The 15,678-nt window shown below is 38.9% G+C and overlaps 1 protein-coding gene across 5 annotated transcripts in view; it reads right to left on the bottom strand.

Annotated features, from left to right (window-relative positions):
• The window catches only part of PCCA (propionyl-CoA carboxylase subunit alpha), a 267,736-nt gene that overhangs the window by 69,100 nt on the left and 182,958 nt on the right, over positions 1-15,678 (bottom strand). For all 5 annotated transcript variants that reach the window (XM_021530256.2, XM_077781501.1, XM_077781502.1 and 2 more), the window contains one exon: positions 1,510-1,608. In XM_021530256.2, coding sequence (XP_021385931.1) covers positions 1,510-1,608 — 99 coding nt within the window. The remainder of the gene's footprint in view (positions 1-1,509; positions 1,609-15,678) is intronic.

Raw genomic sequence — 15,678 nt, 5'->3', positions numbered from 1 at the left:
TCTTTGCTAAAAGCAAATGCAGATAAAATCTGAGAAGGAAACAACATATGTGCTTATTCCACATTCTGTTGGCTAGATACCATGCAGTCAGTCGTTGCATGTTGCTGTGCCTAGATCTGCAGTATTTCATAAGGTTTGGTCATACTCGGGGAGTGCAAGTAACATTACTGCTGGCTCAGCTCCTAGGAAAAAGCTTCTTCAGATCATATGATCATTAATTCTGAAACTAATTTTTGCCAATTCAACTCTTATTAGTTAAATGGTGTTACTACTATTAGTTATATATCCAGTCATATAGTAATATAGTTTGCAATGAGGTCTTGTGAACACAGTTATCCATTCTAAATATAATGCTTTTCACCTAGATAGGTTTTATAGATTCATACACTGGTATTTTTTCCTGTTCAATATTAGGAATGTACTTTATAAAATGGCACCAAAATGGAACAGTATTATAATAGTTACCAAAAAAAAAAAAAAAAAAAAAAAAAAAACAAAAAAAAAAAAACACACAACCACCTAAAAATAAATAATTATTTCAGATATACACACTCAATCACAGCAAAAACAGTATTTTGCAGTTGGGTAATTTACCAGGGGCAAAAAGGAAAAACTAAATTCATGCATTTCATTGTAAATTATGAGAAATCTGACCATTGTATCACTGATAAATGTATAGGAAATAGATACTGTTGTACGTAGAAAAATGTTTTCATTAAGCTTTGATTTGTTTTTCATTATTGCCAGGATCAATAGATATTTGTAAATAAATAATTTGTCAACAAATATATAAATCCTGACTGAGATTATATTTAGAAAATCATTCTCTGGTATGTGGAGTTGGTTGCAAAGACATAAGTGTTCAGAAGAAAAGAAAATACAATCACTTTAAGCTTTTCAGTCCTCTTTTCTTAGAGGCACACTGTTTTGGGATGTTTTCTATGTTTATCTTCTCAAATCATGGAACTAATCATATTCCTTATAAGTATATAAAAAAACATCTTACATGAGAGATGTACTGCCCTGTGACTTTCAAACTACAAAGGCCCAGAAGTGTAATAATCATACAATCCAAACATGAGGGAGAGACTCCTTTTACTGTAGGTCCCCATGTGGGATTTTGTTGTGGATTAGGAGGGAGGTTTTTTTTTATTTTATTTTGTTTCAGCTGATCCATTTTTTTGGTTGGTTGGTTGGGTTTTTTTCAGTAAACCACTGCTTATTTTTTACATGATTAAGAAACTCTATCTCCTCACAAGCCACTAAAAAAAGAGAGCCTATAAGCTGGGGTAATCTTCTGTCTAAATAATGAGCTTCTTCTTAAAAGCAAGATATTCAAAACTCTAGGTAAGTAACTTTGAGTGCATTCAGAGCTTCAGTGAAGTGTATTTGTCTCAAAGTAGAAACATTCTCCTGTTTGTACAACATCACATAATTTTTATGATGCAGCAAGTCTAGGCCCCACGTTTCAGTATTATTTGCATGCCCGAGAGGCTTTGGTGAGATTACCTGTATAGTCCTCTGAGTGCCATCAATGGTGACAGACAACAAGGGTGAAGCCAGGTTCCACTCACTGGTCACATTTAGTTTCATCCCATCAACTTCCACCTGTTGTGACACCAAACAAGGCTGTTACTATAAAGACAGACAGAAAACTGATCTCAAGTTCATTACTGCATACAAAGCAGCAACCATTTTAAAACAGATGGCTCCCAAACAACCTGTCATGTTTACTGCTTCTGCCATAAAAGACAGGGTCCAACAACAGTCTTCCAGCTATCTCTGGGGAGAGGTGAAGGACCTGTGAACAGCTGCCTCTGAGTAGCAAGGTTTCAAGTGATTTCCAGCAAGTAACAAACAGCCATCCAACTTTTAAACCTATCTGGACATGCTACATTTACTGCAATTAGACAAGTAATGCATATAAATTCCAGTGACACCTTGCAACCCACACAACAGGGCTTGCATATAATATTCTCTCCAAGGACCAAGGAAGAACTTTTCCTATGCTTCTAATGAAGGGCTTTGCATTGTTATCTTAATTAATATGAGGCAGTAATTAATTCTTCAGCATTTTGCCTCAAAGTCTAGAAAAACTTTGCAAATTGACATGTTTTCTTTCAGTATACAGCTGATCAGAGAAATACAATTTCTGACTTGAATGCCAATATGCTTATCCAGAAAGTGGGTTTTATTTTAAATCATACCATATTCATTATGCAAAAATATTTCTAGGTGAAGAGCAAAAATTCTGGGTTTTGAAAAACCAAATCAGATTAGCTGTAATGACACTTCTATCGTTCTTCTGTTGCATCATACTGCTTAAAAACACACATCACCCATTCAGCACTATAACAGTCTCAGAGATCATTATGAAAAAATTATTATATATGGACTAACGTAATTGGTGATTAATATTTATGGCAAGTTTTGAACACTCATCATTCTATTGAAGGTAGATAACTATTATTTACTATAAACAGAAGAAAAATAATGGTTGACCAAGTTCCTTCCTCTCTCAAAATCTCCAAAGTATTTTCTAATCAGTAAATTTCAAACAATAGTGATGACACAACTATTGCATACATTCTCAATAAACTAGAAAAAAAATCAATACATTTAGAATAAAACCTAAGCACACCTTTTGCAAAATAAAACTTATGAAGCCTACTCTTAGATCTCAGACTTATCATTATTTGATCTAATAATAAGTATCTTAAAAGAAATCTGTAACAGAGAAATGCAGAGGAGCAGAGTGTAATTTGATAAATTTATTTCAGTTAAGAAGAAATAGTTCTGCCTTAAAAAACACTCAAATTTTATAGACTTTAATTAAACACAAAGTTTGCCTTAGTGATACAATCTATAAAATTTCCATGGGCTTTTTGACTATAAATAAAGTTACATGCAAAGAACAAGAAGAAAAACAAATCATTTATAATGGTTCACCAATAGGCCAGATTAGCTGGCATGCTTCAGGTACTTTACACTGCTCCAGTGATGCAAACCAGCCACAAACCTGGCTTGAGTTAAGCCAGACCTGCAGCTGGTTTGCATTTCCAGAGCACTGCAGAGCAGCTGGAACACTTTGGTGAACCCAGCCCACTCTCAGCAAACGTGTATCAGCAAATACTGTCTTTATTGAGAACAGGAGAAACATCTCAAAAAGACTTTTCCATATGGAGAAAAGCAAATTCAGTGCTCTGTCTCAATCCTCTGTGATTACCAAGTAAACTTCAGTAGGGCAATTATTTAAATTCTTTAAATGTTGCTATTTTTAAAACCAGAGAAAGAGAAAGACTGTCAGCACAGGAGGCTGGGTCTGAAACATCATTTACCATATGTCTCCAGAGATAGAGGTGAGGCACCATCAAAACAGACGAGGCTACTGGTCATCAAAACATCCTTCAAGTATACACCATACTGCTTGTGGCAGTGTAGGATTTACATGCAGCCTCAGAGAAAATCTATAGCTGCTATCTACAGTTTTCACAAAGGGTGTTCCAGGGGCAGGATGCAAGTCAATACCTCCACAACAAACTCACTCTAATCATTAGCTATTTTGTCACTGTACAGATGAGCAAAAGAGGAGTAAACCTCTTTGTCACAGTGGTAAATGACCTGTCCAAAATCCCTCACAAGGATCTATACAAGTCTCTCCATTCTTGATTCCAGATTACATTAATATCAAACATTTCTGGTGGAACCCACCCTGAAAGGAGAGCGCAAGCAGATGCTAAGCCTAAACAATCCATGGCACTCCAGGCTGCTTATATACAATAGGGAAACCAGCAGATAATATATTACCACTATTATGGTTTCTCTGTTTAAGAAAGAATAAGAGGGTCAGGGGAAGGGTTATATGAACTATATATAAACTGCAGCAGGCTTCTCACAGAATGGAGCTACCGGGTCTTAGCTGCCTTCACCTGCAGCTCACTATGTTATGTGCAACTGAGGAAGATGACAGAAATCACAGAATATTCCCAAGTTGGAAGGGATCCACAAGTATCATTGAGTTTAACTCTTAAATTAATGGTCTATACACTACCTGTGCATTATTTGCACAATGTGTAACCAACTGATGATGTGAAGCCAAGAGAATCCCAAGGAAATGTGGCTACCTATGCTCTGATAGGTAGGATGACAAAGAGAGGATGTCAAGATATCAGAGAAAATAAACAAGGACTGAGGATAAGATATTTACCATGTAGTGACCACATTCCTTTTACTATAAATGAGGTAAAAGGCAGGGGTGGAGGGGAAGACAGGACACAGAGTGCCAAAACCAGATGGGGATTGAAATCAAACCAACACTTTATCTAACAGAGCAAACCTTCTTTCTGCAGCTCAACAGCCAACAGCCTAGCACGGCTAGCAGGTAGAAATAAGGGAAGAGAGAAGATGGTAGAAGAACCTGTCAGAAGTTTGCATTTGCCTTCATTCCTCCTCTAGCAATGGATAACGTAACTGAACCTAATGAATACTGCAATAAACTCAGGACCTTTTTGCTTTAGGCTTGGGGGGTTGGGGGTGGGGGTTTAGGGTGTGAAGGGGGACATGGGGATTAACTAATGACATTGCATTGACTACTTCCCATGTTACTTTGTTTCTTTGCTCCTAAGACAGCCATGAACAAATCACCATGCAATGGATGCTAAGACTTGAAATGCAGGGAAAATATCCCAGTCAATTCACTCCTGCAGTGGGTCACATTGTGCTTTACCACACCTATATAGTGTAGCTTTATCCTTAACTACTCAGTTCCAAGTATACACATATGTGTCTATGCATCTACAGTAACTGTGTTTGCATTGTTGCACTACAACCATGTGACATGGTGGTAGTGAATTATTCCTTTTTTAAAAGGTTTGTTTGTTCCTATGTGAGGACATAAAAGACGAAAGCAGCCACAGTCCTTCACAATTATTTCCAATTCAAAAGCTACTGTAAATGAGGTCTCAGAAAGAAGAGTGACAAGTCCAAGACACAATGCTAGAAAAAGGTCAACAGCTTACCCTACTGTCACAACTTTGCAGACTTTCACTGGCATGCACCTGAACTACACAAGTAGCAGCCCCTTCACCTCTTGTGGAGTGAGTTCCTGATGTTCAGCATGATATGTACCAGCTAACCAATAGTGCAAAGAGCTGCAAAGCATAATCTGCATTCAGTTTCCTTTAGAGAACATAATTTGGCATTCTGTGTGCATGTCAGGCAATTAAAGAAGGCAGCACAAGCCTGAGTGTTATAGCCCTGTTAATTTACTAATGCAAAGTCTCGCGTACATCTGGCACATGTCACTTCTTTTCTCCTGGAAATGAAGGTGGTTTTCCAGGAGACTAGAGGGCAGCTAAACCATTTGTTTCCTGCCTGATCCTTCAAAACATTATGTCTGAAGTTCCTCATGCCAGCCTTGAGTCCAACTAACTTAAGTCTGCTGATTTAATCCCATGGTTTCAATTCTGCCTCTCAGCATGGTGTTTAACTCAAGATGCTGGCCCTAACGACTTGGCTATGCCACCCTCAGCATAGGACTTACAGCACTTAATTCTACCTCTTACTGTAACAGAAGTGATGACATTCTCTAACCAATCATATCTAGAAAATGAAATATCACCCTCTGCAGACCTGCCTTGCTAAAGTCTTTCTCTGACCAAGGCAGCTGCCCATGAAGAGGTACTTCTCAGGAAAACAGACATTACTCTTCACAGGGTATGAATATTCATTGTCATAGCCTCCACTCCCTTCAACTGGCATTAATCTAAGGCACCAGTGGGCAGCAAGGGCTCTACAAAGTGAACCTTAAAATCATTCCTGCAAGGAAAGAACAATAACAGCAAGCATAACTCTTGTAAACGTGAGGTAGCTTATATGTTTGAGGCTACAAAACCTACAAAAAGATCTGTCTCAAGCAGAAGACTCCTTACCTCCATCACTGCTAACCACACCATCCATGCCAAAACATCAAGGAGATTCTTCACATTTTTACAAATCAGGTAAAGGATAGGTATTGCTTCTTGTGCAGAAGAGGGGGTGACCAGACAATCTGTAGCACAGTGTGGCAATAGAAGGCCCAGCCACAGGCAGCAGTATTCAGCAACAGTCTGCAATGACCTCAGACTAAGCCAAATTGGGTTGGATAAAGCAGTTTTTGGTTCCCAGTTTTCACAAAATGCATGGAATTCTCATCTAATCTACTGTCTAGCCAACAGAGAAGCACATGGGGATGGAAGACAAAAGGCAAGTGAAAACTGTTCTCTTTCAATGGTTACCTTTTGCAGTCCCATGCAACCTCAAGAATGTAAGGAAAGTCTTCATGGGGGTGATGAGCCCAAGATGTCCTTTAGAAGCATGATGCATGAAACCCCAGGCATGTCATAAAATATTTTGCTAGTTTTTAATGTAAAAAAATTCACAGTTAGCAAATAATCACAACACACTTCCTTATCATGAAAATTACTGGCTACCTCAAGCCTGCAAGAACATGTGGTAATTTGCAGAGATGTCTTGGAAACTATTGGGTCTTCTTATACAACTTTCTCTAACTTCCCCACATTACCTTTAAAAACCTTGAAGAAAATCAGAATCATATTTGCCACATTTGCAAATAGCAGCAACAAAATAGTGCTTCACACGTTGTCATTCATAAATGCAAATGAATTATGCATAAATGCAAAGAAACCCAGTAAGATTTCCCATGTGGGCAGTTCTTATTAGTTAAGCTTCTTGTATATCTTACTCTGCTGTTCTTTGGACTGTATTTGATAGTAACCCAGGGTTTGATTACTCCCAAAGCATTTGATTTTTCCAGGACCATATCCTGGAAGAGGTGACAGTATACTCTCATCAAGTTTACAGATGGCACAAAACTGGGTGAAACACTCGAGAGCAGGGCTGCCATCGTGGGGGGCCTAGGCAGGCAAGAGGAAAGGGATAATGAAAACTTTGTAAAATTCAAGAATAATTTTTAAGTCCAACATGTGAGAAGGATGAACCCATCACGAAGATACATTGCTACCTGACTGTCTAGGGAGCAGCTGTGTGGAGAAGGACTTGGGCAGACACATAAGCAGGACGTCACCGAGTCAGCAGCGTGCCCTGGCACCAAAAGTTGCTATCAGTGCCCTGTGCTGTTAATAGAGGTGTAGTCTGCAGATAGAGGGAAGTCATTAGATCCTGCTACTCAAAACTCAAACCACATCAAATACTGTGTCTACAAGACAGACATTGACTTTGGTCAGTTTAACAAAGTTCCCATTAGCCCATTCCTCTTGCTTGCCCAGGTCCCACTGGGTGGCAGCATTGCCCTTGACTACATTGAGCACTTTCTCCAATTCTGTCTTCTGTAGATCTAAGGACTGTGCACTCCCACTGCTGCCTCCAGGTACTGATAAGGTTGTTGAACACAACTGGTCACAATACAATCCCTGATAGTCCCTTGGTGATCTCTGAGCACAGTACAACCCATTAACCATGGCCCACTGAGTCTGACAACTCAACTGGCTTTTTATCTTGCTGGGTGAGATCATGACAAAGACTTGTTAAAGTCAAGGTAAATGACATTCACTGCTCTCCCCTAGACCACAAATCCTGTCAATTTATCATAGAAGTCTGTCAGGTTGATACCATTTCACGTGAGATCTCACCAGAGTGGAGTAGAGAGACAGCATCACCTTCCTCACCTGCTGGCCATGCTGGTTTTGATGCAGCCCACAATACTACTGGCTCCCATGAAGCCGCACCCCCAAATCCTTCTCAGCATGGCTGTTTTCAATCCATTTATCCCCCAGCCCATACTGATACCTGAAGTTGTCCCAACGCAAGTGGAGCACCTTACACAAATAAAGAATGCACTGACATCCACTAGCCTGGTGTCCAGGATCTATGCCCTGCTAATCTTTTTCTTCATTTCCTTCGGACAGCCATTTATTTCGTGGCTGTCATAGCCAAGACTATCTTTGGTATCACCTCTTCAATCAGTTCTTCCTTGAAAGTGAGTTGCAGATCTGGGTGTGTCAACACCAGTTCATCTATCCAGTACTAGTATCAAATAGTTATCCCAAACTCCATTCAGAAACCTTCCACCATTCATCCCATATGTTGTCCTTCCAGATGATGTCAGGTGTCCAGCACATCCTGTGACAGAGATTTCCTTCAGTTGTTTAGAGAAGTCTTAGTTGATTTCCTCACCTAGATCAGGGGACTGTACTATGCTATTTTAATTTTTTTTCAATTGATCAATCCAGTGACCTTCACCTGCTCAAGTGATTTCCTAGTCTGGACACTTAGCTTTCAGTTTCTCTGTAGGCTCTGAATGATTTGCTCTCCCAAAAACTTTCTAAATATATGGCAAATTTCTAAATAGATGGCTTTCTCTTCTCTCTAGTTAAGAGAGATGCCTTCTGGCCTCCAAGCCCTCACAGTCATATATCTGCTTCCTAAGCTGTGTCCAGTCATATGTGCACACACTGTGCTTGCTGGTGCCAGTCCTGGTGCTAGATGTGTCCTGGAGACACTGACAGAATTGACATTCCCAGCAGCCAACACATGCCTGCCACTTTGTCACCATCACCATCCAATTCTGCATGCACACTGCTACCAAAACCCCAACTTTACATGCACAGGTCATACACAGGCAGGGAAAGCCGTATTGAGAGCACTTTCAAGATGACTGCTCTCAACTCAGCGAAAGAAAACTTAATGATCCAGAGTCCATTGGGAAACCACCCTTATTAACAAAGGGTCCAGAAAGGCTGGACATACTTTTAAGATGGAAACCTTAAAGGTGTGGGAGCAGGCCATCACTACATACTGAAAGACAAGCTGGCAGGGAAGATCAGCCTGGCTGAACGGGAAGCTTTTGCTGGAACTCAAGAAAAAATGAGAGTTTATGACCTTTGGAAGAAGGGGCAGCAAACTCAGGAAGAGTACATGAATCACGTAGAGAGAAAATTAGAAAGGCGAAAGCTCAGCTAGAACTCAATCTGGCAACTGCTGTGAAATATAATAAAAAGTGTTTTTATAAATACATTAACAACAAAAAGGAAGGCCAAGGAAAATCTCCATCCTTTATTGGATGCTGAGGGGAATGTTGTAACCAGGGCTGAGGAAAAGGCAGAGGTACTTAATACCTTCTCTACCTCAGTCTTTAACAGAAGGACTGGTTTTCCTCAGGACAACCAGCCCTTGAGCTGGCAGTCAGGGACAGGGAGCAGAACAGAGCCCGGCAATCCAGGAGGAAGCACTTTGTGACCTGCTGTGCCACTGAGACGCTCACAGCTCCGTGGGGCCGATGGGATCCATCCGAGGGCACTGAGGAGCTGCTGCAAGAGCTCACCAAGCCTCTCTCAACCATTTATCATCAGCCACGGTTAACTGAGCCTGTCCCAGGTGACTGGAGGTTGGCCAGTGTGACACTCATTTACAGGAAGGGTCAGAAGGAGGATTTGGGCAACTACAAACCTGTCAACCTGACCTTGGTGCTGGGGAAGATTGGCTTCAGTGCAATCACATAGCATAGAGAGGACAACTGGGGCTCAGGCCCAGCTAGCATGGGTTTAGCAAAGGCAGGTCCTGCTTGACCAACCTGGTCTCCTTTTATGACCAGGTGACCCACCTAGAGGATGAGGGAAAGGTTGTGCATATTGCTTACCTGAACTACAGTAAAGCCTTTGGAACTGTTTCCCACAGAATACTCCTGGAAAAGCAGGCTTTGTGCCATGGTTTAGCTGACAAGGTGTGTTAGATTAAAGGTTGGACTCATTGATCCTGGAGATATTTTTCAACGTTAACAAATCTATGATTTTATAGAATTTTTCTTCCTTCTTAAAAATGCCACATTATGAAATTTGGTAGATGGACACTTCATTTAGCACACATAAATGTCTTAGAAGTTTTGCTTATTACAAATACCAACAGTCTAAAAACCTGCAATATTAGTTGCCAAAAAAAGTGCATGAAAGAGCATATAGGACAGAGAGAGACCCTGCGGCCAACAGTGTGGTATACAGACAAATGTATAAAAGTGTCATAAAAAGAAGTTCCTTTAAGCCTAAAACTGTAAAAATTGAATTCACTGATGCTTATATGACATCAATTTCTTTGATTCAAATTAACCAGCTGTATTATCCTGTATTTTCAGTTATTGACAATATATTCACATCAGATTAGCAGACTGACCTTTTTTCTTTTCTTCAAGTGACTGTAAGGTTAGCCTTTTGGACTTTTGAAGTGGTTGGCCAGATGCTTTCAAAAGGAAGTTAAAGTATGTGAGTTTCAATCTCATTAAAAAGGCCTTTTTTTTAAACAAACTTTCCTTTTGTTCATATCAGCACTTACTTTTTTAAAAGACCCCAAGAGAGAGTTCCAGTCTATAGATCACTTGTCCTGAAGAAAGCTCTGTTAACTATTTATAGATCATGTCCTTTTGTACTGAACTAGATCAAGCAATTTATTCAGTGCATGACTGCAGGAGAGAAATTCATTTGCTCTAAGTGTCATCAAGGCAGCCTTTTACCTGCTATGAACAAGACCAGATGAACTGAATTGCTGGGCTTTTACTTCAAATGCACATTTTGACATTGTGTGGGGTGCCATCATAACTTTCAAGTTTTCAAAGTATTAAGCACATTCACAGAATGGGCAGTCCTCAATCACAGGAGCAGCAAATAGCACATAACCACTAGAATAAATCAAACACATGTGCACACATTGAAATTATCTCTCTTTTCTTTAAAGTAGCACTTATAGATGCAAATTGCCATTAGCTGCTTTGGTAGATCTCACTTTAGAAATGGGAGCATGCCAGCATAGAGACCAAGGAAAAGAGCACACAACAGGCATCAGCTCCTCAGCTTAACAACAACAGAATCAAAACAAAAGGAGAGGGAGAAGTGATGGCCTTCATCACCTCTAATCAGCAAGGGCTTTCTTCAAGCATTTACCAGGGAAGTGATCCTCTCTGCAAAACCTAGTAGAGAGGCTGTATGCAACAAAAACACTTCAATGCAGCAAATGCTTTGTTTTACTCCTTCAGGTTTCCTTGCAGAGTCATTATTAAAATGACATGTCGTACTTGTAACCTGCCTGAGCCCACTAAGGCTACAAAAAAAAAAAAAAAAAAAAAAAAAAAAAGGGGGGGGGCAGAAGTTAAAAATACATCAAGAAAATAAGACAACATTTAAAAGTAATTAACATCTGCTGGCAACAGCTTCAGACACAAGAAGTACAGCTGGTTTGGGGAATATGGGTGTCTATTGTTATTGAATCAGTGTGGAAAAGAAGAAAGAACATGATTTGCTTTCCTTTTCACTTTGCTCTACAGAGACAAATGCCCTGGTGCTGCAGCTCTGCAGCTAAATATGCTCCAATCTGGCTACAGCTATTGCTCCTAGGTGGCTGGAAAATCGTGCAGGTGGTTCAAACAGTATTGCTATCATGTGCATACTGGGCACTTTGAAAGCTGCATTGCACTCAGCTCCCCGTGTTTGATAGGATAATCTGTTGAGGATATCCTTGTTTTCCGTCTTGAAAAGGAGTTTAGCATAGGGACCAATGACAGGATCTGAGTAACTAGGAGCATTATGCTGGGAGCTAAAAACACATAGATTAACAGATTCTGATAAGGTAGATAGAGCTGGTTTAGTAGCTATTGAATCATGATTCATGTCTATATACTGAAATCATTAAGCAAGCTTCATTCCAAAATGACTTTGAGCTGCCAAGTTTCCATTCTTTCACTTCAGAGGCACACAGAGATCCCCAAGCCCTATCCCAATTGACAGTATAAATTCTCAAAGAGTAGAATGACATTATCATACCAAAGTGCCACTATAAAACACGACAGACTAAAATTCGTACTACCCTTTCAGAAAAAACACATTTTGGAATATATTTCTTTCTTTTTACGTATTCACCTAATACATATATTCATTTAGTGAATATTCATTTGATTCAGTAAAAGCTATGTAATAAGGATACACAAGCTAAGCTAAGACAGATTTTACTTTTTTTTTTTTTTTTTTTAATAGACTGTATCACCAGAAGCTGGATCTCAGGCTTAGAGTCAAGAATTAATGAAGTACTGCATTGATTGCCAATGTGCTGCTGACAAGTCAAGTGTAAGTCTCAAGTCTCAAATTTTTGTTTTCATAATTAGGAGAGGGGTGGGAATTAAGACTAGCCAGTGAGGAACTCCCAGCACTACCACCCAGATATCAAAAACTGGTTCAGATTGGTCTTTTTTCTATCTACTTTCTAAACTGAACATTATGCATTAGGTAGACGTCCATGTCCGATCTAAATAAAACATACCATAGCAATCTGAAGAGCATTTGCAATCATGAGGATCATAGACGTTAGCTCAGAAGTGTTTTATTTCACACACCATTTACAACTTGATACAGGGATCCAACAAAATCAGCAGGCACCAAAATAGCTAATGAGAAAGAAAAGCACCACTTTATTATATTTGGAAGTTGTATTCCACTTCGGCCTACTTATGTAGGGTGGATGCTCCGACTGGACACAGTCTGCCACTGATTTAAATTATTTTTCCCATTTTACTACCATGGCAGCAAGCCTATGTTCTCTTTCAATTAGTAAATAGCTAGAATAAGCAACAGTTTAAAAAATAAAATAAAAAAGTGTCTTTGATTTGACATTGTGTAGTGACAAGAAGAAAGTACAGTGGGCAACTGAGTATGGATTTCGTCCAGCAGTTCCAACCTGCTGCTCTCAGCTGTCACAACAGGATATAGATCAACACCAGTCCTTTGAATATACCCAGTCCAAGGTTATTCACCACTTCAACTAATAGCTTCACATGCAAAATATTTGCTATTGTATATCTTCCCCAAACTGCCCTAGATGGTTCAGAACAATAGGTGTATCATAGAATCAAACCTGATTCTTACAAAAGCCAAATCTCTTTTGATCTCATCTGCAATGTCCTTTGATCAAATAGCCAAAGTGATCACTTCTGTATACATCACCAAGCATTGGGATTAAGGTAAACAATAAAATTATAACAGCTAGACTAGCCTTAATGTTTCTCAAGTATAAGAAAAAGTATTTAGAGGAGACCTTTTCATTGAGTCAGGAGATATAAGCAGATTTTAATTTTAGAAATAAAAATAAGCATTGAGGAAGAAGAGTCTTGATGCAATAAAAATACCTATAAATCTATTCCCATTGTTTGGTTACTCTCAAGGTTTAATGACTTAAAACCAAAGCAAGTGTTTTTATCTGATAACTTTTCAGAAGCTGGTGAGAAGTAATAGCATTATGAATCCTTACCAAATACTTTCCATAATTTCCTGCTCCCCAACCACACACTTGAATTATCTCTCTTGGGCATATTTGACCAATACCAAAACAAAAACACTCATTTTTATCAAAACACACCAGCCATCTTGCAGGGAAAACTGTAAGGAACTAGTAGTAGCAGAAAGTAAGCATATTCCCTCTTCAGAAACCTCTCCACTAGCTTTAAAATCAAAGCAGAACAGGGAATAAGAATGTCACCACTCCAGATGTGTCAGTGATAAATAGGAAAGAGAAGAACACAGGCCAGTGCACAGGGGATAGGGATGCAAAGCTGACACAGCAGGTGAAAGATGAGATATCACAAGAGTCATAAGCCACTTACACAAAAGAAGAAATGCAAAAGTTTCACAGTGTTTCCATATGCAGAACAAATCAAGCCATGTAGCAAGGTAAAAAAGATGTTTGCATCTAATGCTATTTACCTTAGAAGTTAATGGGATTGCATTGTTTATGTTAACAAACTGATTACCATGAATTCACTCAAGAGGCATAAAATAAATGAAGAAATGTGTGTGAATAGATACCTCTTCAAATTCAGTATTTCCTCATGGTTCCAGCTACTTACATTTAAATAGGTGACAGTGGCTTGGCACTGACTTTTACTGGGGTAAATTCAAATCCACCATGCTCACAAAACCAGTTAAATAAGAAGCAATATTTTCTTTTTAAAAGCCATATAAATTAAATTTTTTCTTTTTTACGTTTTAGGTTGAACAACTTTAATTACATTTTTAGTACATAAAAGTTGATATGGAAACTGTTCCACAAGTTGTTTGGAACATTCAGTTTTCCGATCTACGTAAATGCAGGGGAAAAAGTGAAGTGCACACCCTGAAATAATTTGGCATTAGAGACAGATTACCTACATCCTTTAGCATTAAACAAGGACAATTTCCTTAACAGAGAAACCTCATGAAGTGATTATGATACTGCAGCTACAAAATTGCAGTCAGCACCTGCTAAACAACCTCTTTATTTTAATCCCTTATAAATATTCAGACATTGGACAAATCAAAAATACACATCCTTTAAACAGCTGTCAAAAAGAACAGAGCAAGTTTTACACTGTCCAAAATAAAACATTCAATCACCACACATTAAGCTGCATATTTACTACAACACAGATATAACAGAGATATGATTTAGATATCAATTAGATGTCAGATTGGAAGAAAATGCACAGAAAATACCCAACAATCATGACTCTGCTTCTCAGGCAGCAACAGAAACAGCTTCCTGACACTACAGTTGACTTTGCTGGTTTAAATACCATGGGAAATATATAGATTTTATTTTTACTTTTTTTTTTTTTTTTTTTGGGGGGGGGGTTGTCAAAAAAGGCTTATCTTTCATAGAATTGTACTATGGTGCTATCTCTAAAAACATTTTGGGACCTTTCAGAAACTCCATTAATATTTCTTAGCCTGATTTTCTATCAACTTTTTCTGAAAACTTAGAAGACAAGACAGAATCTTTCATTCTAGCAGCCATCATTTCATATCCTCCAGTGTAGCTGTAAAACATCAATGAGATGGGAAAATGTGGGAGGTTTACCAGGGGATCCTCACGCTTTCATATTTAAAATCCTAGAAGTCATAACACTTTCCCACTTTCTCCCAGCACTTTAGAATGAGGGCCCAATTCCTAAGCCCAGTAAATCTGTCTGGGCTCTAACACACATGTAGAAAACATCCTGTGTAAGAGATGGAGATCCTCGTACACTTGTATAGACTACACTACCCCAGTTATTTAAAGTGGTCCTCGCACGAGAACACAGATGCTCCATTCAGGGATGAAAGAACCAAGAAAATCTCCGTAAGAGAAATTCCTCCTCTTAGAAGACTGAAGAAGACCTCAATGCGAGGAATGCAACAATTCTGAACTAATTTTGATCCCTCATTCATATTAAACTTTGCCAGGGGCATCCCTGCTTTTAAGGGGATAAGTCAGTCACTCACCTCATACTACACAAGGCCAGTATATCCACACAATGTAGAAGCAATTGCAGTTTGTCTCCAATGACAGGATATGGGGAAGCAATCAGCTGATCTCAATTTATTTCAAGAAGTGTGAAACTTATTCTCACTAAGAAACAAGATTTAACTTTGATAGTATAACAGCGAATAGATGGAAGCACCACAGAAACCGAACAGACCACATTAAAGATTTTGCCCCATTCAAGCTTTAACCCAGAAAATAAGAAAAAATAAAATTGTACGAGGCATTCTTTGAAATCCAGGCCATCAGAAGGCTGTATCTAAAATCCAGAGAATCACTGTAGCTGGAAATTGAAAATTTAGGAAATGGTCAATGAAATAAAGCAAAAAGACCATCCTAATATTTCTTAAT

The sequence above is a fragment of the Lonchura striata genome, chromosome 2 (assembly GCF_046129695.1).
Source record: "Lonchura striata isolate bLonStr1 chromosome 2, bLonStr1.mat, whole genome shotgun sequence".
Taxonomy (NCBI): domain Eukaryota; kingdom Metazoa; phylum Chordata; class Aves; order Passeriformes; family Estrildidae; genus Lonchura; species Lonchura striata.
Note: the sequence above shows the minus strand (reverse complement) of the source record. Positions and strands in the feature narration are given on the sequence as shown.